Below are 27073 nucleotides of genomic sequence, written 5' to 3'. Positions count from 1 at the left end.
CTTCGGCTCGGAGTCAACTGACGAAACAAGGATTTGGAAAATTTCTAGCCGGAAAAATCAAAATGCTAACAAACAACGGCGGAAGACTACCGGAAAAAGAAAAACGATGCAAAGAAATCAAGATCAGAGAAAAAGAAGCAAACCTCAAATTTTTTCTTCGGCAACTTCAGATAAATGAGTCCTGAGGAGCAGCTCAATATATATAGAGGCATAAAGGCGCGTCGGGTCACAAGGAGAAATTAAAACACCTCAACAGCGCGTGAGCTCGGTAGGAGAAAACACGCGCGCAAACCTCGGGAATAAGCGAGACGTTTCCACTTCTCAAGAAAGAAGGCGGTCGCGCATAAATGAAAGTTTGACCGTCCGGGAATTCGAAGCGCCAGAGATCATGAACAGAGAAGACATATCGCCGGCTCGGTTATCAAACCGCATGAAACTCATCGCTCATAAACAAAGACAACGAGCTGGGGGGCAAACTGTTGGGGTCGGACTTGGTCTCGTAGGAACCGAGCCAACTAAACAAGCTCCGAGAACGCCTCGGAAACATATTTGTCGGATACTTTGGCTCGGAATCGTTCCAGGACGCATACTCCAGGCCGATGACAAGTACCTTGGAAATCGCATCAAGGAATCATCCCGAGCCAGCCTTGAAAACACCTCGGGGACCCTACAAGTAATCTTCCGACCCGACCTTAGCAACGCCTCGAGTGCTTTCAGGATACCGCCCCGAGGCGAACCTCGGAAACGCTACGGGTAAACGATCTAACTCGCGCGAAATGAGCCGTTCAACTATAAACCGATAAGAGGTACCCGGCTCGGAAGAAACTTCACACTAAGGCCAAAACATCTCAAACCTAAGGGAAAGACTTAGACCCGACGCATGGTCAAGATACCATGTCCGAAAAACCTGGAAATGATATTTTTAAATCTTTAAGGATATTAGCAATAAAGAGAAAATCCCTCAAAGATCTCCAGAAGATAAAGATTTATCACCGCCGCCTCAAAGATAACAATGAATCTCCCAAGAATATCGCGAGGGGTGGCTCAAAGCCTTATATAAAGCGCCTTAAGGGACATGTAAAAGGGACACGCACAAAAACGCTCTCAACCTCACGCTATCAAAAACGCTCTGATTTTAAAGGCAAAAACACTTATTTTCATATTTCTAAACACTTGTACGATCAAATCCTCATTATTTCAATAATATAACTAAGAGCACCGTCTGCGGTAATCAACAAAAAAAAAAAAAAAAAAAAAAAGAAGGCGCCGTCGAGGGTTTTCCGAGCAAGGATGATGCCTACACTGATTACTTCTTCTTCGTGGCTTTGAAGGACGTTGTCCTTGAAGATCTTGTCGGGAAAGTTCTGACGAAATGGGGAATTTTGGGTAGTTTAGACATTCCGTGAATTGACTTGTCTGTGCGCGAGGTGATTATTGTAATTTATGCTGACATTATTTGTTGATCTGTTTCCGCAGATCGCCTGATCAGGTTTCTCGAGCCGTGTCCTGACGATCTCATTTCCTGTCATCGAGAGCTATCGGCCCGCAAGTGTCACTGGATGAAGCACTTCTCCCAAGATCGAGTCGAAAGAGCGCTCAGTCTATTTCACGGCGTTTCCTGGCCATCCAGCTCGGAATCCTCCGATCACCGAACGTAATTTTTCGTCGATATGCAGACTTCTAAACCCACCATCCGAGAAGTTTACGAGAAGAAGAGGCTTGCCGCTGAGAGGAAACGTGCGGCTGAGGAAAGACGTGTCGTGGAAGAGAGCGGCGCTGCTGAAACTTCCGGGTCTCGGGAGGTTGTTCCAGAGGTTGCTGCACCCGCCGCGCCGGATGTTGTCGACCAAGTCCCGGCTGATCCTCCGGCCGAAGCTGCTACACAGGCGATAATCGCGCTCCCTGCGCGAGATAAGGCCTCGGGAAAACGTCCCCAGATCGACACCTGCGAGGAGAAGAGGAGGAAGAAGAAGAAAAAGAAGCTGGCGAAGGAGGATAAACCTCCTATTTTTGAGGATAAAGTTGCTTCGGCGAACCTCATCGGGAAGTTCGCGGATCGCCTGCGGATACTCTACTTGAGTCCAGAAAATATGCCGACACGGCATCTCATTTTCTTCGGGTAAGTATTTTTCGGGCCGTTTTTGGAAATAGTTATCTTACGAGCCGTTTTTGAGTATGATTGCCTATGTATGTTTCAGGCTGTGGGTTCAATGAACCGGATGGTCCAATCTTACGATTTGGCTATGCGGAATAATCCGGAGGCGGTCAACAAGCTGGCGGCGGCCGAGGCCAGAGCAGAGAAAGCTGAGCGGGAGAGAGATGCGGCGGTCTCTGAGGCCACCGAGGCGAAATTGGCGAGGGAGGAGGCTGAGAGGGAAGCCTATGTGAATAAGGAGAATGCTCTCAAATTAGCTGAGAGCAATATGAGGATAGACTCCAAGGTCGTTCGCTGTAAGCGAATGCTTGCCGAGGCGAGGGGGCTCGAAGACAGCGAGGTGGCTCGGGCTGCGCAGAAAGCAAGGCGAGAAGTTTCAGAGGTCTTTCTCGCCAAGTTTAAGGTGGCCGAAGAGAAAGCAGCTCTTCTCGAGGACGCTAATGATCAGTTCATGTATTTGTCTCAAGCTCGGGCCAATGCGCAGCTGATCAAGGTGCTTGAGGAAGGTGGGTCTTTAGAAGCCGAGAAGGCACAGGTTGAAGAGTGGCTCTCAGACGTCGCGGATGCCGAGATGAAACTTATGCAAGTTACGTCCGATCTGAAAGAGGCGCTTAAAGCCCCCGTTTCTGAGCCAACTCTCCTAAGTCCGGGCGAACATAGGTCGGTCAAAACTCTCGCCGACGAGGTGGGAGTTACCGATCAATACGGTTGGCATTTGCTGGCTGCTGACGTCCTTCCCTTCGAGCCTCAAGAATATACTTCGATTGATTTTTTTTTTTTTACTTTTGTGCCTGCATGGCTTTATCCCTTGTTTAGAACCTATGAATTCATGCCTGGATGGCCTTATCCATTAATCAATTCTGAAGTATTCGATCTCTATTTAAATCCGAACCCTTTTCTGATTATGACAAGTACAGTTGAATTGAATTTTGGAGTGAAACATTTTCGGTTGCGATCTGATCCGATTCACTTTCAGCGTTTCGACACGAGCTGGAATACCGGCGTTTATAGTATAACCGGGTTTCTGAAGATAAAAGTTCTGATCAGAGGTTATTTGATAGATTTTATCTCGTTATTTGTAGCGCGCTGTTGCCGAGCAGGCGTAAAAGATACTCCGAGCCGTCGCTCATCGTATTATCCGAAGTGTTAAGAAATTGCGAATCGATTTTTATTTTTCACCGAAGTTAAAAACTTACAAAATGATAAATGGGAGTATGGGTATACGGACCCACTCCCCCCCCCCTTTTTTAATGGGGTGGTAGCTGAACTCGTCTAAAGACGAGTTGCCTACGTACCCTTTTCAGGGATCAACCCACCTCGTAGTTCAAGTTTTGTCACCTTGGATTTAGTTGTAGTATTTCCTTAGGTGCATTGCGTTCCAGAATCTTGGAATGGCTTTGCCGTTTAAGTCGGACGACCTTAGAGATCAGGTATGGCCCTTCCCAGTTTGTCCCGAGTTTTCCAGCGTTCGGTTCGGCGGTGTTCTGAAAAACTTTTTGGAGAACCCGATATCCTTCATGGAATCTTCGCTGTCGAACGTTTGAGTTATACTGACGAGCCGTTTCATTCTAATAGTTTTGTATGCGAACCAAGGCTGAATTTCTTCATTCATCGATCAGATCGAGTTCGTCGAAGAGCCTCTAAGTATTATCAGGGTTGTTCTCGGGAGATAGACTCCGGTGTAGGCTCGGTACTATCATTTCGGCTGGAATTACGCATTCCGTCCCGTTGACTAAGGCGAATGGGGTTTCTCTTGTGGCTCGGCGAGGAGTTGTCCGATGTGACCATAGAACACCTTCGAGTTCGTCGAACCACGAGCCTTTTTTAGCATCGAGCCATTTTTTCAATCCGTCGAGGATTGTTTTGTTAGCGGCCTCGGCTTGGCCGTTTCCTTGGGGATATCGTGGTGTTGACTTGGTAAGTCGAATTCCTCATTTATCACAGAAGCCTTGGAAGCGGGTTGATATAAACTGTGAGCCGTTATCTGTAACGATCTCATAAGGTATCCTGTGGCGACATAGGATATGTTTCCACACGAAGTTCTCGACTTGAGCGTCCTTTATGCTAGTGTAAGATTCGGCCTCTATCCACTTAGAGAAATAATTGGTCAAGACGAGAACTAATTTTTTCTGCTTAAAGGGATGCATATGTCCAATTATATCCATTGACCATCGCATAAATGGATACGGCAAGGCGATTGATGACAAGAACTCGGCTGGCTGATGGATTATTGGCGCGTGCCTTTGACATTTTTCGCATCGCATTGAAAAAATTTTGCAGTCTTTGATCATTGTCGGCCAGAAGAATCCGTGGCGTTTTATTTTAATGGCTAAAGTTCTTCCCCCAAAATGATTTCTGCACGAGCCACCGTGAATTTCTTTCATGATCTTGCAAACCGCTTCTCCTTCCACGCATGTCATTAAGGGTCCGGATAATCGCCACTTGTAAAGTTTTTCATCTATTAGAATGAAACGTGCAGCCTGAGCTTTGAGTTTCCGAGCTTCCCATTTGTCCGAGGGCAATTTTCCTTCGGCTATATAGCCTTTGATGGGCTTTATCCACTCTGAACTGCACTCGTCTTGGTTGTCGCCTGGAGCGTCATTGTGATTCGTGCCGACTTGTATGGGGAGGACATGTTCTTCTTCGCCGACCTCAATACTTGGCTTCTCAATACGTTCGTCTGGTCCCCAGAAGTTTTGCCTGGAGTAGGTGTTGACATCGTGTCACACGAGCTCAACATTGACCCGACGTTCAAACTTATTAAGCAGAAAAGAAGAAAATTGGGTCGGGAGCGAGCAAAAGCCGTGAAAGCCGAAGTAGAAAAATTACTGAGAATTGGCTCCATCACCGAGGCAAAATATCCTGATTGGATCGCGAACCCGGTCGTAGTAAAAAAGAAAAACGGCAAATGGAGAGTCTGCGTAGATTTCACCGACGTTAACAAAGCCTGCCCGAAAGACAGCTTCCCCTTCCCGCACATCGATCGTCTCGTAGAATCAACTTCTGGAAACAAGCTACTGTCATTCATGGACGCTTTCGGTGGTTACAACCAGAACATGATGAACCCCGAAGATCAAGAAAAAACCGCTTTCTACACGGAACAAGGCATCTTTTGTTACTGAGTGATGCCATTCGGACTTAAGAACGCTGGGGCAACTTATCAACACTTCGTCAACAAAATCTTCGCATTACAGATCGGGAAGACAATGGAAGTTTACATCGACGACATGTTAGTAAAATCCATGGCAGAGAAAGATCACATATCCCACTTACGCGAATGTTTCCAACAGCTTAACCTCTACAACGTCAAGCTCAATCCAGCAAAGTGCCGCTTCAGAGTAAGATCCGGAGAGTTCCTCGGGTAACTAGTCACGCACCGCGGCATCGAGGCAAATCCAAAGCAAATCGATGCATTGTTGGGAATGGCGTCACCTCAGAACAAGCGGGAAGTGCAGCGCCTAACCGGAAGAGTTGCGGCCCTTAACCGTTTCATCTCCCGCTCAACCGACAAATGCTTGGCCTTTTACGATGTGCTTCCGGGAAATAAGAAGTTTGAATGGACGACCCGGTGCGAAGATGCTTTTCAGGAGCTCAAGAAGTATCTGGCAACACCACCCATCCTCGCAAAACCCGTCGGAGAACCACTGTATTTGTATGTTGCCGTATCATATATTGCAGTTAGCGGAGTGTTAATCCGAGAAGACAGAGGTGAGCAAAAACCAATCTTTTACGTCACGCAGACTTTCACCGGCGCGGAATCTCGCTACCCGCAAATGGAAAAACTCGCTTTAGCAGTCCTAATGTCGGCTTGGAAGCTGCGACCCTACTTTCAATCCCATCCCAGTATTTTATCTTTGTTAGAAGATACAAAGACAAAGACTCATACGGACTGTGACTACACCATCAAAGCTTTGAGAAGCAAGAAGAAGTTTGCTTAGTTTCTAGGAGTCAAATATGACTAGATGTCATGTGTATGATTGAGTATAAGAACTTAAACTGCAACTGGATCTTAAAAGCCTAAGTAGTGTTTCCTTGTTAAAAGATGCAAAGCCAAAGACTCATACAGATTTCAGCTACACCATCAAAGTTTTGTTTGAGATGCAAGAAGAAACTTGGTTAGTGTTTTGGAGTTAAATATGACTTGATGTCATGGGTATCATTGGGTATAAGAAATAGAACCGCAACCCGATCTTAAAAGCCCAAGTATTGTATCCTTGTTAGAAGATACAAAGACAAAGACTCATATGGTTTACGGCTACACCATCAAAGATTTGAGAAGCAAGAAGAAGCTTGGTTAGTGTTTTGGAGTCAAATATGACTTGATGTCATGTGTATGATTGAGTATAAGAACCTAAACCGCAACCACATCTTAAAAGCCTAAGTAGTGTTTCCTTGTTAGAAGATTGATAACACTGTATTTTACTCATTTTAGGTGTGTATTTATCATCATTTAGCTTCGTATTTGCTCATTGTATCATATCATTTTGCACTATTTTAGCTTATTTTGCACACCTAGGCATTTAGGATCATCTCGCATACGCATTGCATGTTTTGGTGTGTTTTCAGGGTCAGAAGGAGCTCAAAAGGGCTCTACTCGACCCTATACTCTATCCAACAAGGAGGGAAGCAGCAGAGCATTCTACTCAATCCATTCACTCGATCCAAGCAGCCACAGAGGAGGCAGCAATTCACTCGACCCTCTTACTCGATCAAGACAGCCTTAGAAGAAGAAGCAGATTGATCTACTCGACCCTTCTACTCGATCCTCTACTCGACCCATTTACTCGACCAAGGGTGACCAACTCTACAAGACTTGTTGATCTATCAAAGCGTCTTTGGATCCTCCTCATTCCCCACTCAACCAGACATCTGAGCATACGGATAGGAGAGGAAGAAGCATCTACTCGATCAATTGATCACTCGGAGCATAGACACAAAGGAGCAGACTTTGCAGCACCCTCATTACTCGATCCCCAAGATCGAGCATTCGCCCAAACCGCCTCAAGTCTCTTGTCCTCTAGTGAATCTAGGGTTTCAACATTTTACTATAAATAGATCACTTTGGGATTTGTCCAAAGGATTCTTTTATCCTTTAGTTTTTCTTTGTGTTTATGAATCTTCAAAACTTAATCACTCTTAATCTATTTTTTTTTGCATTTAGTTGTTTAAGTAAAGTTGTTTAGCTTGTTTAGATCTACATTTTAATATGATTTCAGTAATTTCTGGGTTTGTGTACTTGAGAATGTTGCTTGAGTAGTGATTATGGTTCTTGAGGATGGATTAGATGATGGTAATCTCTAGGTTAGTCAGGTGGTTAAGATTAGGTTAGAACCCTTCTGGATTCGCTTGGCCACTATGCGATTTTCGGTGGCTAATGTTGAGATTCGATCATAGACGTCTAGCGTCCAAAAGACGTTCAAATGGATGTCTGATCTACGAATTCCAGAGATTTGTAGACTCGACTATGACATTTGCTTGTCTGCTTATTGGCTTTGGTAGATTGTTACTTAAACCCTGCTCTTCTATGTTTCATCAACGACAGTTGAGATTAGAAAGTGGTAGAGTTATGGGGATCTTTGTCACGACGGTGGATTGACCCAGTTTTTGAATCTATCGTCAAGAGTATCTACCTTTCACCTGTTAGCCACCAGATGAACCCTAGAGTTGCCCATATCAAAGAATCCATCCTTAGAACTTCTATTAGATTTATTTGTATACCCTGTTGATTGCACTTTCATTTACCTGTTATTTGTATCCCCTGTTGATTGCATTTTAGTTACTTAAATTTGTCACCTGTTGGTTCTACTCGACCCAATGATCGAGTAGGGCTCTTAAGTTCTCATTTTTACTTGTTTGAATCCTGACCTAGGATTGTTACTAGAAACCCACCATCATTATAATTTGGCTTGACTTAGTTGCTTCTGTACACGTCTTGATTGCTAGCAATAACGATGGACTGGATTGACACCCTCTATAGTTGCATCGACATGTTAGTGTTTAAGGGGAATTGAAATGAACCTCACATTCAGCACATAAGTAGGCTTAAAAAAACTTACTTATCAATTTGGCGCCGTTGCCAATTCATTGTTGCATTGTTACATTCAAGATATTAGAAAAATTTAAGATCAAATTCTTTTACATTTATCAAGTTACTAACTCATCTTTTCGTCTGCTTGTTTTTGTGGTATAGGTACTAATCTTTGTGCATGCAAACTCGATCCAAAGGTTCTGCACACCTACTACCATTCAGAGACGGAATAGATAGAATAGCTCGTGAGTTACAAGAAACCAAAGCAAAGGTAACCTGTGATCAGCAAAGACCAGCTGCTATGGATCAACAGAACATACCAGTTGATGTTCAAGACCCACCTAATGTTGATCAACCAAGAAACATTGGTGCTGGTGATGCCCCAAGGAATCATCACCAAAGACAAGGGATAGTGCCTCCACCAGTTCAGAACAACAACTTTGAGATCAAGAGTGGTCTCATCTCCATGATCCAAGGAAACAAGTTTCATGGTTTACCTATGGAAGATCCCCTGGACCATCTTGACAGCTTTGATAGGCTCTGTGGCCTTACCAAGATCAATGGTGTCACTGAAGATATGTTTAAGCTCAGACTATTTCCCTTCTCTTTGGGAAACAAGGCACACCACTGGGAGAAGACTCTGCCCCCAGACTCCATCAACTCATGGGACGATTATAAGAAAGCTTTTCTTGTCAAGTTCTACTCTAACGCTCGCACCGCTAGATTGAGGAACGAGATCCCAGGCTTCACACAGAAAAACAATGAAACTTTCTATGAAGCTTGGGAAAGGTTTCAAGAAGGCTTCATTATTGAGCACACTCTACCAAGGAGCTTTACCAAATATCAGAATGCTACTCGACACCGCGTCCAATGGAAACTTCCTGAACTAGGATGTAGAAGAAGGCTAGGAGTTAGTCGAAAATCTAGCACAATCTAATGGATGATACAATGAAGACTATGATCGCTCAGTGAGAGGAACTGGAGGAACAGAGGACAAATAGAGCAAAGATATCAAGGCTCTGAATGAAAAGCTAGACAAGTTGTTGCTGGCTCAGGAGAAGCATATACACTACATCATTGATGAAGAGCACTTCCAAATGCAAGAAGGGGGGAAAGATCAAACTGAAGAGTTGTCCTACATCCAGAACCAAGGAGGGTTCAACAAGGGCTACAACAACTAAATCCTAACCCAAACCTCTCCTACAGAAGCACTAATGTAGCTAACCCCCATAATCCGCCTGAGCCTTTTGTTTAGTACAACCAAGGTTATGTCCCTAAACAACAATTTAATGGAGGCTACCAACAACAGAATCCACCACCAGGGTTCACACAACCACCACAACAAGTCCCAGCAGCTCAAGATCCAGAAATTAAGCAACTCATTCAATAAATCATTCAAGGACAAGCTACTGGAGCTATGGCTTTTGACAAGAATGAAGCTACTAGGGATCATGGAATACAAGTTCTGGAACTTAGCTTTACTCTTAGCTGATGGTTCTGTTGCACATCCTCACGGTCTAATAGAAAATCTGCCTCTCAAGATTGGAAATGTTGAGATACCTACATATTTTGTGGTATTGGACGTAGATGAAGAAGACAAGGATCTCCTGATCCTATGCAGACCATTCTTAGCTTCAGGTGGAGCAGTCATAAATGTCAGGAATGAAAAAATTAATCTGAACCTTGAAAAAGGTATCAAGATGAAGTTTGACATCAGAGAAGCTTCAGGGAAATCAACAACAGGAGGTCAGAGTTTTGGGATTCAGAATATGGATGTTGATGAAGAAACAGAAGCTGGAACCCCACCAAAAGTCAACTATACTTCTCAACTTAGCAAGCTGAAGAGAACTTTTGACCACAAGAAGAGAACAATAGAAGGGTTAGCTCAGACTGAAGATCCTACAAAAGATGACTGGTATGAGATGAGAAAAAAACAAAAATGGCAAAGTAGAGTCATAGAGGGATTATCTTCAAGGGTGATGAAGCTGAAAGATCAACTATGGATGTTTGAAAAAAGAGTTAATAAGTTTTCAAATGGTATTGACCCAGAGAAGATGGAAATTGCAGTAGCTATCAAGGAGGACGAAGATTTCACAACAGAATGGTTTGCATCAGAAGATCAGAAAGGAGTTCACTTAGAGGAAAGAAGCCTAGAGAGCAAGTTGTTGAGTGAGGAGGAAACTCCTATTCTGACTTATTCTCCGAGAGTGTCTAAACAGCCCACCAACCCCTTTGCTAAAGAAGAACACTTGATTCATGATTTTGTTGCTGAAGAACTCCTGGAGCTCTAGGTTAGATATAAAGGTCAAGAGGATACAATTGGAAAGTTAACTCATAAGATGGAAGAGTTAAACAGCACCATTCTGGAACTTCAAGAAATGGTCAAGGACTACCCCAGCTTTGAAATTGAGGATTGGTCAAAGGAGCCTGGTTCAGAACAAGAAGACTACTCTGCTGATCAGAAAAAGCTTATTTTGAAGAAATATCAAATGAGTATTCATCCTACCATATGTCAAGAGAGGATGCAGAGTATGATTCAAGCATTGAAAGTTCAACAACTAAAGATGAGGACTTCTCTGTTCCTCTCTTCAACCTTTTTTTGACTAAGCTTTGTAAGAGTCAAGCTTAGTGACTTAAAACAAGCTCACTTGGAAGGAAGTCTCATGTCTATCCATGTATATAAATTTCTATTTTTATTTTTATTTTTGATGTTTTTGTTTAAGTGCTTCAGGTTTGTTTTAGTGACCTTGAGGAAGTCAAAGGTGGAGTAAATTCAAACCAAGTCAAGAAAGATCTCAAACGTTGATCGAGTAGAATGAGGAGGAGTGTTTTGAGGCGTTGATTTGAATGACCAAATGAGAGAATCATCACCACCGTTTGATCGAGTGATTTCTTGCATTCTGGTCCGTTTGATCGAGTGCTTAAAGATGAAGCATTTCTCACCGTCCGATCGAGTGAAAAAAACAAAGAAACCCTCTTCGTAGACACCGACGCCTCGTGACCCGCCTCCATTGAAACGTTGTTGTCCCTTTGTCTTCTTGTCCCCCCCATAATTACTTTGGTCCCCCCATTGCAATTCCCGAACTCAACAACCTCATCTCTCTACCTCCCATACCAAAGCATTTTCGAATCCTTATAATTCTCTCTATTTATCTCCTTCACTTCCCTTTCTTATCAAAAACTTTTCGCGATTCATTTGTATCCTCCATTGTTCAATCTCCTAACCTACTGAATTTTGGTTTTGAGTTTCTCCCACTTTTGTTCTCGAAGACAAGCAGGCGCTCGCTTTTGTCAAGGATTCGAAACAAAGCTCTCTCCCCATCGAAGAGGTACCCAACACCTTCTTCGCATGCACCAGCTTGAGGACTTTTAGAACCATCACCCATGGGTCGAGCAGGAGAGAACAAGCAAGTTTCAAGATCGACCACAGTGAAACAAGCCAACAGGAGGAAGTGATGCAAAAAGAAGAAACTTTCAGCTCTCCCGCTGGAAATACTCGATCCCGAAGGTCGAGTAAGTCCTCTGCAAGGGAATTCTCGAGGAACAAGGCAGACATCACCCTCGAGGAAAGAAGCCCGTGGGGAGGAGGCTGGAACTGGTAGATGAAGACTCCAAAAAGAAATGGCTTCACCAGAGGAAGATGATCAAACTGAGAAAGGAGGTGGTGATGATTTGGAATCAGAGAAGTGTGCAACTCGAAACGAGTACTACAAGCTGCTGAAGCGCAATGAGTTTTTAGGACTTTGATACCCTCATCCCGAGACCATGGAGAGACTCGGCATCTATGATGATATAGACTATATGTTTAAGTAGTTCAGCCTGAATATTCACATGTTTCGGCCAATGGAGGGGTATGAGGAAGAGACCATCCAGTTTCTTTCATCCGTGGAATTCTTCTTATATAGAGAGTCAAAGGACGATGAAATCAGGCCAGGCGGAATTTTGGGATACTTGGAGTTCTGTGAGGATGACGTAGAGTATCGGCTTCCAATCGAGCATCTCGAGCTGATGTATGGATTTCCAAGCAGAAAAGACACGAGTCATCGTTTTGACAAGAAAGAGCTTTAGTCATTATTGGCCACGCTTGGGTCTAAACATGGGGTTTCATCCTCTAGGACCAAGAGCAACGAGATAAGGAGTCTGGTGGTTAGATACTTTCATAGGTCTTTAGCCAGTGCACTATTTGCAAGAGAGAGGAATGGTTGTGGGAGGAGTTGTGACCCCAATTTTGAGAGCATGCAATGTACCTCTACATTCAAAGCCGATTCCTCCGAGATGGATTGATATGCAACACCTTATCAATTCCAAGAGTTTTTGGTCGCAGCAGAAGAATGGCCTATATAAGTATAGGTTCGATCACCCCATAGCAGGACAATCTATTTTTCTCCTCCCAAATCCCGCTTCCACTTCGATCAGAGATGGTGGCAACATTGAGTTTTGCCCACCAGTGGAGAACCTCTATACTTCAGGTGATGAAGATGTAGCGATGGAAGGAGTGAATGATGATGAGACCCCAATTCATCATTCAGATAATGAGGCAGAACCTATGGACGTGTCTTACGCAACACAATAGTTTTACTTTGAGGAGTACTCCGCACCGAGGCAAAGTAAATACTCAAAGGAAATTACTAAGCGCCTTGGTTTCCTCCAAAGCTGGTGTAAGTTCCACGACAAGGCTCTCGCGGCACTCAACAAGAAGTTTAATAATCTCCAACTCAAGATCATCTGCTCTTCATCAACTACGGCAATGCCACAGAACATGCCTTTTGGGAGAAGCGGATCCACTCGTCACGAACCTATGCATTTCGGTCCGCCTTCACCACCAAGATAGTCTTCATATGAGCCGAGGGAACACCATGCTGCACCTTCACCACCAAGGCAATCATCCTCGAACCTAGAGAAAAGGAAAAGAGGAGCAACTTGAAAACGCAAAGAAGAACAAGGAAATCAGATGCTAGAGCAAGCCACTCTACTGCACCACTTGAGGAGCCACTCGATCAATAACCCGAGCAAAGGGTTGAACATCCAGCTAATCCAAGTTCAGCACAACCCGTTCCTTGGAGTTACACAAAGGAGAGTATGGATGATTTCGTCTCCCCCTACTTCACCTGACAACTGAGGTAACACCACCTCAACCATTGTATATACCATAGCATCTTTTTATTTTCTTTTGTGTGTTTTGTGTTTTGGTCTTGAATTCTCTTTCAGATTTTTATTACACAAGGGACTGTGTAATTTAAGTTTGGGGGAGGGTTCAAGACATGTTTAACATTGTGTTCTCTTTTCTTATTTCAATTTTTGCATCATCTAAGGCATAGAAAAAATCATTAAAAAATTGAAAAAATTTCAGAAAATAATTTCACAAAAACAGAGTGTCATGTAGATTGCATATCATTTTAGGATTGTATATAGAGTGCTTGCATTTAGGATTGCTCATTTGCATAGGGGATAATGATGATTTCAAACCGTTAAGCATGTTTTGATTCAATGAAGTAAGTTCAATACCGAGGTTGTTAGTTCTCTGTTGCATAACCGATTGTATCTCTGAAGTAAGATTGCACCCTGCTTTGATTTACAACTTGACTATACTGCTTTGATTCAAAACTCGCTTATCTGATGCCATCCCCTATTTATTAGAACCTGAACTGAATATGCAATTATCATGTCTTTGCATTTTTTGTGAACTCATGGCTACCATATATACATACTTGGATTATCTTATTCACTTCACCACCATCTGTTAATCTAAGTAGCTGACTCTCATTTTTAGATCAGTTTCCCATACCCTTAGCCTAGCCTTATTTCAAGCCAAAGATCATTTGTGTGTGATTGTGAGGTCTTTTTCGATTGAGCTTGGTATAACGTGTTAGGTATGAGCCGACAAGAGCAGTCTTTCATGTAGACCTAGCCCACGCGTTTTGGGTTAGCTACGACTAGGTGGAGACTTGTATTTGGGATTAGGATTGTGTATGGATTGAATGCGAATGAGAATGAGAATGAAAAGAAAAAAAAAAAAAAAAAAGAGAGTAAGAGTTTAGAGTTCTTAAGGGGGATTCAAAAATTGTTAGTCTAGTAAAGGGTTTGGAGTCCAATTGATCACTCGGAGCATAGACACAAAGGCTTAGACTTTGCAGCACCCTCATTACTCGATCCTCAAGTTTGAGCATTCGCCCAAATCGCCTCAAGTCTCTTGTCCTCTAGTGAATCTAGGGTTTCAACATTTTACTAAGTGATAAGAGTGTAAGTTTATTGTGTAAGTGATAAGAGTGTAAGTTTATTGTGTAAGTGTCTGGTTTAGTTGTCTAAGTGTCTGGTTTAGTTGTGTAAGTGTGTTAGTGTATTGTGTAATGTGTAATGTTAAGTGTGTGCTTTAGTTGTGTAAGTGATAAGAGTGTAAGTTTATTGTGATGTGTCTGCTTAGTAACAAGAGTTCGAGTGTATTGTGTAATGTTAGGTGTTAAACTTAGTTGTGTAAGTTGTGTGAGTCTATTTTGATCTCTAGTATGCGTCTGGTTATGATGTGTGAGCCAATTATGATCTCTGGTTTTAATGTGTTAGTGCATTGTGATCTCTGGTTTAGAAGTGTGAGTGTCTTATGCATTTGATCCGTGTATTCTTGTCATGTCTTTGCAGGTTTACTCGTGACACATCTTCCAGGCTGGTTCAAAAGATTACTACAGTAAGGACAAACAAATTTGATGGTATCTTCTATAGCTGGTCATGTGTTCCACGGGATCGACGAGAAAGATACTTCCTCGAGTTTGCGGTATAGTTTTTTTCTCTTGCATTCACTTAAATGTTTAGTTGTTAATTATCTTCACTAACATCATGTCTTTGTTATTTGTAGAAAACACACCATTGGGATTCTTTGATTACAGGAACAGTTCAATACTATTTTGAAGATATATGTCAAAGACGGATGAAAGATATGATTAGCACTGTGAGGACTAGTCGAGAGTGTCCTAAATGGATCATCGATTCCCATATCTGGGAAACGATGTGTGCATATTGGGATACTGAAGAAGCAATTGCAAAGAGTCTGACATATTCCAAGGCTCGCATGTCTGACCGTAATGTGCTCGGTCCTCACACCCATTTATCAAGTCCAACGTCCTATCAACAAATCCAATCAGCAATGGTAAATAACTTCTTGTTCTCTCTGTTATTTGTTTTACATAGTCCATTGCAAGTTTAGATGTTGTTTTAGTCCTTGTTCATTTTTAACATTGCCGGAAGAGGAATTAGGAAGGACAATGGGTATTGGTGAGGTCTTTGTCAAGACGCATACCAAACCAGATGGCACTTATGTCGATAAGAAGGCTGAGAAGATTGCAAAGAACTATGAGCAGAAATTGCAGGAGAAAGTTTCTGTAATGGAGGCAGAGACTTCAAATGTTTCAGACGGGGAATCATGACCTCGGGAGCTCACAGCAGATGACTGTACTTTCATCTTCCTACAGGTAAACTAACATTTTCATAATTATGGTCTGCATATTCTCATGGTCTTTAGTAATTGTTTGTCTCTTTCTTTTCAGTCCACAGAGAAAGATAATCGAGGAAATTATTATGGAGTGGGCAGTCTTAAGGAGCATCTTCCGGATCTAGTCACAGGAAAACGCAAACACTTAGGAGAATCTTTTTCTTTCGTGGCATTGCAAGTGCAACTCAAGGAAGCTCAACAAAAAATTGAAGAGCAAGCTGCTCATAATGCAAAACGTGAGGAAGAGCAAACCAAGGCTGTAGCTGAGCAGAAGGACAAGTTGGCACACTTGTCCTTGGTTGAGAAGTATTTGCGCCAAACTGATCCAGCCTTTCTCCACTTCATCGAGTCCATTCACCTGAATCAACTACAGAGCCTATCTCATCTCCAACTACTTCTTAAGTTACTTCTCCCTCTTTAAAACTAGCATGAACTTGTAGTTTAGTGTTTGAATCTTGTATTTTGTACTTCTCCCTCTTCATCTCCGAATGTAGTGTGTAATGTTTAGTGTTTGAATCTTGTATTTTGGTTACAATCTTAATGAATTTGGTATTTTGGTTAGAATCATGAGTTTGGTTTTGAAATTTAGATAAGAATAGTTGTGAATGCATTACATGATTAAGCAATGTAAATCAGAAATAGAAATGACATTTTTTTCTTTTGTCTGAAACCGTAGTCGTTACTCAGTCACATATTAGTCGGTAATTAGTCGCAGAATACCCCTACAATAATCGAAAGTTCATACAGTTTAATCGTAACTTTGTCGTAACATAGTCGTAACATATAAGGACTAGTTTACGACTAACAGTACGACTTCGTGCGTTAGTCGTAACTTAGTCGTAAATTGGCGACTAAAATTACGACTATTGCGTTCAGCGACTGTGGATTTGCGACAACATTGATTAGTCGTAACACAGTCGTAATATATATATAATTGATTGTGTCAAAATACTTTTGAAAAGTCGAACATGATATTCACACTCCATCAATTTCATTAAAACACCACGACAATTAACAACATAACTATTAAGGATTAGAGTATAAGAGCTTCAATCTTGGAATCATATATATGAAAGTTGGCCAACTCTCTCCATATGAGTGACACATCATCATACCAGTGAGTGCCACATGTTATTCTAAATTAATATTATTAAAATATAACAAAATTTAGTGATAAAAATTTTAAAGTTTCACATTGCATTAAATCATCCATTAATCTCACTCTTAACAAAATATCTTTATTTAAAAGAAAAAATACAAAAAATCATGTTAATGTATCAAACACTACTTTCATTTTACTTTTCTTATTTTTGCTATTTGTATAATAATCATTACTTGATAATGACTAGAAATTTTTGTATATTACAAATTAGTTGTGTGCTACTTAACCGTTTTAAGTTTAGTAATTTTAACTTAGTCTTTTTTTTTATTACATTTTTTAACTTAGCTGTTTGATATGGTTTTTTGTGTGTTTATGATAAATTGGTAACATTAATAATGACATGCATATTTTTTATGTAGTGATCTTTTGAGACGTTAGGTATACCAAAAAGTTCAATAGACGACGCTTTCTCTAATATAGATATATGCAAATGCAAAGAGAGAAACAAAGTGTTGACTCAAAAGACTATTTAATTTATGCTTTTTTTTTTCTCTTTCATGTGAAAACTTTTAAAGCAAATGAGTAGTTTATATATTTGTTATTCAAATTATGTTAATCCAATATTTAGCTATGAGCCTATCATGATGTGATTGGAATACTAGATTAGGAGAGAATACATGGAACAAAAAATTGTTTGCTTAGAATCAAGTTAGGCAACTTTCAAGAAAAATTCTTTCTAATGCCCTTTTCATGATGCCCCTTTTTAACTCTACCCTTTTGTTTTATCAATTTTTATTTCTACCCTCTTTAAATTTTAAATGACCATTTTACCCTTATTTGGAAATTGTTTTAGGTTAACAAAATGAAATATTAATATTTTTCGCCTAAAATATTCCAAAATAAATTTCCCGCCAAAATTTTTCAAAAGAACAATTTCCCGCCAAAATTTTGTTTTCAAAAATATTTTTCCCGCCAATTTTTTTTTTTGGCTGGAAATAAATTTACAAGGGATTTTAAAAGGTTTTTAAAAGATTTACAAGAGATTTTAAAAGGGTTTTAAAAGATTTACAAGGGATTTTAAAGGGATGCAAAAGATTTACAAAGGTCTTTTAAAGATTTTTAAAGGGTTTAAAATTGTTTTAAAAGGATTTTAAAATATTTACAAGAGATTTTAAAAGGGTTTTACAATATTTACAAGAAAATTTAAAGGGCTTTAAAAGATTTATAAAGAGTTTTTAAAGATTGTTTAAGGGTTTAAAAGTGTTTTGAAATATTTACAAGGGATTTTAAAACCTTTTAAAATTACTTGTAAATTTTTTAAAACCCTTTTAAAATCCCTTGTAAATCTTTTAAAACTCTTTAAAATCTCTTGTAAATTTTTTTAAACCTTTTTAAAATATCTTGTCAATCTTTTAAACCCCTTTTAAAATCTATTTCCCGCCAAAAAATATTTACAAGGATTTTTAAAATCATTTTTTTGGTTGAGAAAAAATTTGGCGGAAATTTGTTTTGGCGGGAATTTTTTTTTTTTTGCGGAAAAAAAGTTTATCGGGAATTTTTTTTTGGCGGGAAAAATAAATTTTGGCGCACAAAAATTGGCGGGAAAATTTCAGTTTCCAATTACATGTTCCTATTAGATGAGGGTAATTTGGTCATTTTGTTCAAGGGAAGGGGTATTTTTAAAAATGGACAACATAAAAGGATATTGTTGCAAAAGGGTAATAAAAAAGGGTAGTTTTGTAAATCTCCCAACTTTCAAACCAAATAAGTAGCATAATTGCATAACATTGTATCATATTGTTGATGTAAGTATTTTATGATAGTTAAAAAAGTTTAAAAACTTGGGTATATAGATAAGAAGATTTATACATGAAAAAAATATAATTGATATTTGAATCAAAAGTGAATCTAACTATACAAGTATAATTACCTAAAATAAAATATAACTTTATTAACTACATAATAACATACACAAAAATAACATAAATTAGCAATTAAAATAGTTAAACATAATTATTTTTAAATAAATTTCAAACAACAACCCACGCTACGCGTGGGTACTCACCTAGTTATATTGAAATCTCTAAAGAAAACATCACATGTTTAAGAGTAGAAAAAAGTATTGAAAAACAATTTTACCTTGCTTTTTGAAATAGAAGCATTAGAGACCTACTAATATTATACATCTTGAGAAGAAGTATTTACGAAACGGTGTATCAGATGAGAGGTAGGTTTCTTATAGCCATTGACAAAGCGGATTGAGAACCAAAACCTGAATTGCAACGAGAGATCGAGATCAATGGCTAAGCAGTGCTAGAAGAAAGTACATCGCATGTCGATTACAATCCGCTATATATGAGATCAGATTTATGTCGCCATATTTCGAGTGACGAAGAAGTCCATGAGAATTGAGTCGGACTTGAGACAAAGGAAAATGTTCGTTGGATGTTACAAATATGAGAATCTCGCAATTGATTATGGAAATTGATTCGATCTTCTTAATTTTATTTAGTGGGTTGTCTTCTTTGTGGAACTAAGACAACAATGATTATCTACACATAGATTAGTCCAAATAATAAAATTCAAAAATAAAAAACAATCGAGAAAGTACTAAAAGGCTTCAGAATAATTCAAGTTTGGGCCTAAATTAATAGTACAAAACATTCCACTAAAAGGTTCTTCGCAATAAAGGTTTGGGTCAGTTAATTAACATATTTATATTAAATTTTAAAAAAACAATAATGTTGCAGTATCATAGTTATTGTATATATTTTAAATTTTAAATTTCTTACAAAATTAAACATTTATATTTTAACAATTACGTATCTTATCTCTACAAATGTTCAAATTGTTTTTTTTGCACCAAAACCAGTTTTAGTTATAAAAAAAAAATTATCTTGTTTGAAAAAGAAGTCCAACTTGTTTCGTTGTTGCAAAAAAATCCGCAATGTTGACCCATAGACAAGATAGATTTGTTTCTTTCTTTAGACAAAACATTATTCAAAGTTTTCATTGATACCCTTCGGAAAGAGCCACATAAGTAACTTGATTATTTTTCTTATTTTTTTATAAATTTTGTCTCTTTTTCCACAACCTAAAATTATTTAATAATTTCAAGGAACACGTTACTCGGGTGATGTTGTGATAACCAACAGATTCCTAATCCAGCTTGCACAGCCGACCAATTGGGTTGATACCATGGTAAAACAAACCCCCTATTAATTCATTTTATTTTCATGTGGATCAATATGCTTATTACATGATTCATTCTAAACAACTTGCAGCACATGGAGGTACTAGAAAATTTCCTTAATGAAAGGCACAGATTGACACTCTCTAAAGAACACGCTGTAATTCTCAAACCGTGGTAGGGCAATTACCTACAAGGGAAATACCGTTCCTTTCAAGCCGCAAAAAACAGGTTGCGCGTTCAATGGAATAACCAGTTCAAGCGGACGATTCCTGGATCTCCATCAAAATGGTTTGAAGAAATTGATCTCATCCTGATGCCAATGATTTGGAAAAACTACCATTAGATAGGGCTGGCAATCAACTTAGAGAACTGGTGTGTCTACGTACTTGATCCAAACTACCAGCTAAACGATGATCGTAAAGTTGATGAGTTCATGGCACCTATTGTGGTCCAAATCCCGTATTTAATTAACAAGTTCTGACCGCCTCGTTTGTCTCACGTTCATGGGTTAGCTCCTTTCAGTTGGTCAAGAATGAAAGGGATCTATGTCAACGAGAGGTCTGGGGACTGTGGACCGGTCACAATGAAGCTCATCCAAATTTCTGCAACTGATGGAAATGCAGAGAAAATGGCTCCTATCACATACCAAATTGTCAATGAATTCAGGGGTCAGTATTCTATAGATCTGTTTCAAGAACTCGTCGCACCACTTTACCAATCGCCCACCAGCTAATCAGCTTTCCATATAAGTAACTCTTCATTAAGCTTTGTGATTTGTTCTAGACATTTTAGCCTCTTATCTTCTTATTTGTTTGATGTATTCATGTATATATACTTTTTCGGCTAGCTTTATCAGTTTGATGTATAAGTTGTACTGAATATGTCATTTATCTGTTTGATGTATAAGTTGTACTGAATATGTCATTTCTCATAATTAGTCCAACTAATTTTTCTGAAGTTATTAGAGGTTCTAATGGATATGTATTCATGGACACATACAATTTCTACCAAATATATATAAATGAGAACAAAATCCTATTTCACGTCTGATTTTATTACATGTGGATAGTTTTGCATGGATGCACAATAAGTGAAATAAGGGAAAATCTTCTCATATCTACAATATCTTATTCTCTATATTAAAACATTGCGTCTAAGTATTTATCTCCATCACACAACTCGAATCATCCCTAAATCCTCTCAAAATAATTTTTTTTTTTTCAATCGTCCTCCGTCATGTCTTCTTACATTCTTTTTCCTTTGGTTACAGATATAGTTCGTCGAATTGGGATATCGGGTTTTCGTAATCTAGGTCCTTTCATCGCTGCATGTCCTGAATGGTTAGCTATTGTATTTTCTGATGAAGTTTTAAAGGAGGTTGGTCTTCATGAGTTAATTATTGTCTCCTCTTTATGCATCGAAGGGTCGTCCTACCGCCCATTTTTGCTTAGGTGTTTACAGTCTGGCAACAACATGGCAAAATACATCGAAGGGTTACGACTAGCTGCTCTAGATGGCCCCTCGGTTCAAACTCTAAATATGCTTGGCGAAGGTGCAGTTCATAACTTACATTCTTATTTTGCTTTCGGAAATTTTTATGTTGTTTGTGGTAATCCAGAGGATGGTAAAATAATTAACGTGGTTTTCAATGAAGTTTTTCAGAATCTTGTAGAGTCACATTAGAAGTCAGTGAGTCAGTTGTATATCTCCTTTATAGAACATGTTACAATCAAAACATTTTCAATTCTCTTTTGAATAATGAGTAATTCATGTCAACAAAGATATCCTATTAATACTTTTTATATATATTATGGGTTCAAATCATGAAACTTTTTGTATTCAAAAACTATAATAAGAATTATAGTTTTAATAAGTGAGCAACTGAAATCAAAACCAAATAAAAAGAATGTAGATTATTACCACAGCACAACATCTAATTATCTGTCTATTATTACAAACTTATAGAGAATCAATATCTATACAAGAACGATATAATAAAATTTGGAAAAGAAAATGTACCTCAAAATAGAATCTGGAATCATGCTTCTATCTCAACAAGACTTCAGTGTCTACATCGATTTACGTCTGCCCAAACTGGTAATGTCGATAGTGGATTTAAGCTCTGTTTTGATTAGGTTGCAGAAATAGACAAAGAAAATGATAAGAACTATAATGTTAGTAAGTGAGCAATTGAAATTAAAACCAAATTAGAAGAAAGCTGATTATCAGCATAGCAAAACATCTAATTTTCTGACTATTATTACCAAGAAATAGAGAATCAATATCATCTGAACAATTTACATTGTTTGTATTTGAATCAATAGAACGATGTAATAGAACCAAAAAAAAAGGAAAATTACCTCAAATATTGTTCTCGCCAGTAAGAAACACTCGACTGATGCAGTAGCAAGCTTGAGAAAATTCGAATTTGGAATTGAGCTTCAATCTCACATGTTTTTCAGATCTGGATCGATTTAGTTTCAGGTCGTTGTTGCTGGAGTTGCCAAAGAGACAAGGAAAATGAAGGGGTGATCGTAAATAGGCTGAATTATCTGATAATTTGTTAACACAATGTACCAAAATTAATTAATCATCTGAGATTGGACAATTTACATTTGGGCCTTAGAAATAATATGATTCTCTAATTAAAATAGTCAAATTTCTGTTTTATTTTCAAATTATATTCAACAAATTTAAAACATACGTATAATGTTAATCAAATAACCATGTGTACAAATGCTGTTACTTTACAAGAAATTCCTACTACTTAGAATTCCTACTACTTAGTTTATATGATTTAAAACATATCTGTCTTTTTCCATATATGTTTATATGATTGTTGGATCATGACCACACATGTATACAATTTTTTGTGAAGGTGTGATCCAATTCTTCCGGTTTAGTCTGATGTCGACTTGATTAGACCGGTTAGTATTGGTTATTGATTGATTGTTGGTTTAAGCATCAATTGAAGGTTTAGAAGACTGGTTTGAAGTGTTTGAGAAAAGGATCAGAAGACTCCAGCTGGTTTAGAGGGTTTGCCGCTTTGGTCTGGTTCTATAAATACTTTGTATTCTCAGCTTCTTTCTCTTTGTACTGTATCTTCTTCTTCTTCGTTTGTAATCTCCATTGAAGAGCTCTGTTCTTGAGTTTCTGGAGAAAGACATTAAATCTTCATAGTAGATTGATGGATTGAATGCAGCACCAGACATAGATTCATCACATCGATGGATTGAACTGGGTAAACAACTTTGTGTCTTTGTTCTTTCTTTCTGTTTTCATTCACGATTCAAAAGAGTGTTCGATTCTTGAGAGTTGAGAGAGATTGAGCTGGAAAGTGTTAAGGTTTCGTGTGGTTTTGAGCATCGGTTTACAACAGATTGGTATTAGAGCCCAAGGTTCTTTGGGAAAGATAACGATGGACGCGAATTCAAACACAAACTTGAAAGCATCGTTTCAAGTCTTTAACGAGAACTCATACTTCTCGTTATGGAAGACTCGCATGAAAGCTCACCTTGGTTTAGCTGGGCTTAAAGGAATTGTTGATGATTTTGATCTAACGAAGAAGGTACCTCTCACTAAAAGTGAAGGAAAGAAAGTTGAAGAAGGTGATAATGGAAGCGAACCATCACAGACGAAAGAGGTACTAGATCCTGATAAACTGAAAAGATCTGAAAATGCAATGCATATGATAATTGCTCACGTTGGTGATGCGGTTTTGAGAAAGATTGATCATTGCAAGACTGCAGCTGAGATGTGGGAGACGTTGAACAAACTGTACATGGAAACATCACTCCCTAATCGAATCTATGTACAGTTAAAGTTCTATTCTTTTAAGATGTGTGACTCCAAGACGATCAATGAAAATGTTAATGAGTTCTTAAAGATTGTTGCTGAACTAAGTAGTTTGGAGATCACAGTAGCTGAAGAAGTTCGAGCTATACTTTTCTTGAATGGTTTGTCATTCAGGTACTCTCAGCTCAAGCATACTTTGAAGTATGGGAACAAGGCATTGTCTTTGCAGGATATGATATCCTCAGCGAAATCTCTAGAATGAGAACTCGATGATCAGAAAGAAATCGAGAGAAGTCCCTCGACAGTGTTATACACCATAGAGAGAGGAAGACCACAAACCAGAAACAACCAGAAAGGAGGTCAAGGAAAAGGTAGAAGCAAATCAAATTCAAATACGAGGGTCACTTGCTGGTTCTGTAAAAAGGAAGGACATGTTAAAATCTGAGGGACAAGGAGAAGCATGTGTGATTATAGAGAAACTAGTGTTCACTGAAGCCCTCAGTGTTAATGACCAAATGGTTATAGATTTGTGGGTACTTGATTCAGGATGTACATCACACATGACTTCAAGGAGAGATTGGTTTCGCAGTTTTCAGGATAAAGGATAAATTACCATTCTACTAGGAGATGATCATTCTGTAGAGTCACAAGGACAAGGATCCATAAGAGTGAAAACTAATGGAGGGTCCATAAAGATTTTAAACAATGTGAAATATGTGCCTAATGTGAGAAGAAATCTCATTATCATAGGAACTTTGGATAAGCTGGGGTATCAACATGAAGGTGGAGCAGGCAAGGTTAGATATTTCAGGAATAACGTGACTGGTTTAAGTGGAAATTTGGTGAATGGCCTGTATATACTAGATGGAGAAACAGTTGTGCCTGAAAGTTGCAGTGTTGCAGAAACAAAAGAAAAGACTGCATTATGGCACAAACGTTTAGGTCACATGAGCATGAATAACATGAAGATCTTAGCTGGAAAAGGACTATTACAGGGAAAAGAAATCAAGGAGCTAGATTTCTGTGAAAATTGTGTAATGGGGAAATCCAAGAAGCTGAGTTTCAATGTTGGTAAACATGAAGCAGTGGATGCTCTCAATTATGTTCATGCTGATCTGTCGGGAGCACCCAGTGTATCCTCATCATTATCAGGGAACAAATACTTTCTATCCATCATTGATGACAAGACAAGAAAGGTGTGGATTTACTTCCTTAGAACTAAAGATGAAACTTTTGAGAAATTCTGTGAATGGAAGGAATTGGTTGAGAATCTGGTGGACAAAATAGTAAAGTGCCTGAGGACTGATAATGGGTTAGAGTTCTGTAACACAAAGTTTGATGCCTACTGTAAAACACATGGCATTGAAAGACACATAACTTGTGCATACACACCACAACAAAATGGTGTTGCAGAAAGAATGAACAAAACAATTATGGAGAAGGTTTGATGTCTTCTAAATGAATCTGGATTAGATGAGAGCTTCTTGGCTGAAGCAGCTACTACTGCAGTGTATATCATCAACCGTTCTCCATCTTCAGCCACTGATCATAACATTCCAAAAGTGTTATGGCTGAACAGAAAACCAGGTTATAAACACCTAAGACGGTTTGGTTATGTTGCATACGTTCATCATGATCAAGGGAAGCTCAAGCCTAGAGCCTTAAAGGGAATCTTCTTAGGCTATCCAGCATGGACTAAAGGGTATAAAGTTTGGTTGCTAGAAGAAGAAAAGTGTGTGATCAGTAGGAACGTTGTGTTTCAAGAAGAAGTAGTCTACAAAGACTTAAATGGAAAATCTGAGGTAACAGTTCTAGAAAACTTAGAAGCTCCAACATCAGAACCTGATGTGATACCTATTGCAGTCACAGAACCCTCTCACACTAAGCAAGGTGGAGTTACAGTGACTGAGCTTGAAATTCTTGATGAGACTGATTCAGAAGAAGAAGAACCTGTTGAGTTGATTACACAAAATCAATCACCTGTAAATAGGGGGTTAACCGGATATCAGTTAGCAAGAGATAGACCAAGAAGACAGATTGTCCCTCCTGTAAAGATGAAAGACTACTCTCAGTTTGCCTTTGCTTTGATGACAGTTGAGAATCTGAATGTTGAAGAAGAGCCTCAATGTTATCATGAGGCAGTTTAAGACAAAGACTGGGAAAAGTGGAATGCTGCTATGGGAGAAGAAATGAGTTCTTTACTCAAGAATGGCACATGGAATCTAGTTGATAAGCCTGGAGATAAAAGATCATTGGTTGCAGATGGTTGTTTAAGCTGAAACCATGTATTCCAAGTGTAGAAGCTCAGAGATATAAAGCCAGGCTTGTTGCTAGAGGTTTTACTCAGAAAGAGGGCATTGGTTATCAGGAAATCTTTGCACCTGTGGTGAAACATGTTTCTATAAGATTTCTTATGACTGTAGTTGTTAATCTTGACCTTGAATTGGAACAGATGGATGTAAAGAGAGCGTTTCTTCATGGAGACTTAGAGGAAGAGCTTTACATGTAACAGCCAGAAGGTTTTGAATCACCAGAGAGTAAAGGCAAGGTATGTTTTCTAAAGAAATCTCCACTACAAGAATATTGAGCATTTATAGCATTATATTGTAGCAGTTAACCGTGTTCTGCTATAATTTACTAACCAGCTAAAATGTTATAGCGTTTGGTAATTTCAAAACGCTATACTATCTTACCCCGGGAAATAAAATGACGCGGGTCAATATTTTTAGATTAGGGGTTATTATTCGATAGCACTAATCTACAAAAAACGCTACTTGATATAGTAGCGCGGAATGAAATTTTTTTGCTCGCTGGAGAATAAAATATTTGGTGACTTTTAACCCCGAAATTTTTTTCTAAGGCAAAAAAACATTGTTCGTGTTCTCACTGTTCTTCATCTCACTGTTCTTCATCTCTTTCAATTCTCTCTTTGAATTCTCTCTTTCAATTTTCTCTGTTCGTGTTCGTGTTCGTGTTCTTCAGTTGTCTGTCTCTCTCCCGTCCCTGTTCGTGTTCTTGCTCAACGCCTCAATCTCTCTTGGTACTCTTCAACTTCTCAGTCACAGATCTAGTTCTAAATCGAGAAGGTTATGTTTCTTTTGTAATCGATTTAGGGTTTGCATTGTGAAATTTGTCTGGTTTGAGTTTCGATTTGGGGTTTTAATCACATTTAGCGTTTGATTTTCAGGTTTCTCAGATTTAGGGGTTTCGATGTGGGGCTTTCGCTATCCGCGTTTCTCAAAGATTTCAGTGGCTTCTCTTTGACAGGTATGTTATTTAGATCGATTTCTGTGGTTCTTAGATCGATTTTGAGTTTCATA

General features: G+C 39.0%; 1 protein-coding gene and 6 pseudogenes across 7 annotated transcripts; 6 read left to right on the top strand and 1 right to left on the bottom strand.

Moving 5' to 3' along the window:
• Positions 1 to 3503: 3503 nt before the first annotated feature.
• On the bottom strand, positions 3504 to 4725 carry AT5G31668 (annotated as a pseudogene; the record flags this gene model as incomplete). The annotated part of the gene is made up of 1 exon: positions 3504 to 4725.
• A 30-nt stretch (positions 4726 to 4755) lies between these two features.
• Positions 4756 to 6064, top strand: AT5G31651 (annotated as a pseudogene; the record flags this gene model as incomplete). The annotated part of the gene is made up of 1 exon: positions 4756 to 6064.
• Positions 6065 to 8361: 2297 nt separating this feature from the next.
• AT5G31087 lies at positions 8362 to 13395 on the top strand (annotated as a pseudogene; the record flags this gene model as incomplete). The annotated part of the gene is made up of 1 exon: positions 8362 to 13395.
• A 1417-nt stretch (positions 13396 to 14812) lies between these two features.
• AT5G30545 lies at positions 14813 to 16063 on the top strand (annotated as a pseudogene; the record flags this gene model as incomplete). The annotated part of the gene is made up of 1 exon: positions 14813 to 16063.
• Positions 16064 to 19883: 3820 nt separating this feature from the next.
• AT5G30532 lies at positions 19884 to 20654 on the top strand (annotated as a pseudogene; the record flags this gene model as incomplete). The annotated part of the gene is made up of 1 exon: positions 19884 to 20654.
• A 540-nt stretch (positions 20655 to 21194) lies between these two features.
• Positions 21195 to 21641, top strand: AT5G30520 (uncharacterized protein; the record flags this gene model as incomplete). Its single annotated transcript, NM_180573.1, has 2 exons — positions 21195 to 21335; positions 21420 to 21641. The coding sequence occupies 2 exons, from the start codon at positions 21195 to 21197 to the stop codon at positions 21639 to 21641; spliced, it is 363 nt and encodes a 120-aa protein (NP_850904.1).
• Positions 21642 to 23376: 1735 nt separating this feature from the next.
• AT5G29708 lies at positions 23377 to 26322 on the top strand (annotated as a pseudogene; the record flags this gene model as incomplete). The annotated part of the gene is made up of 1 exon: positions 23377 to 26322.
• Between the last annotated feature and the right edge of the window lie 751 nt (positions 26323 to 27073).

The sequence above is a fragment of the Arabidopsis thaliana genome, chromosome 5 (assembly GCF_000001735.4).
Source record: "Arabidopsis thaliana chromosome 5, partial sequence".
NCBI classification, from domain to species: Eukaryota; Viridiplantae; Streptophyta; class Magnoliopsida; order Brassicales; family Brassicaceae; genus Arabidopsis; species Arabidopsis thaliana.
The sequence above is the reverse complement of the archived record's forward strand: the minus strand, read 5'-3'. Positions and strand labels throughout refer to the sequence as shown.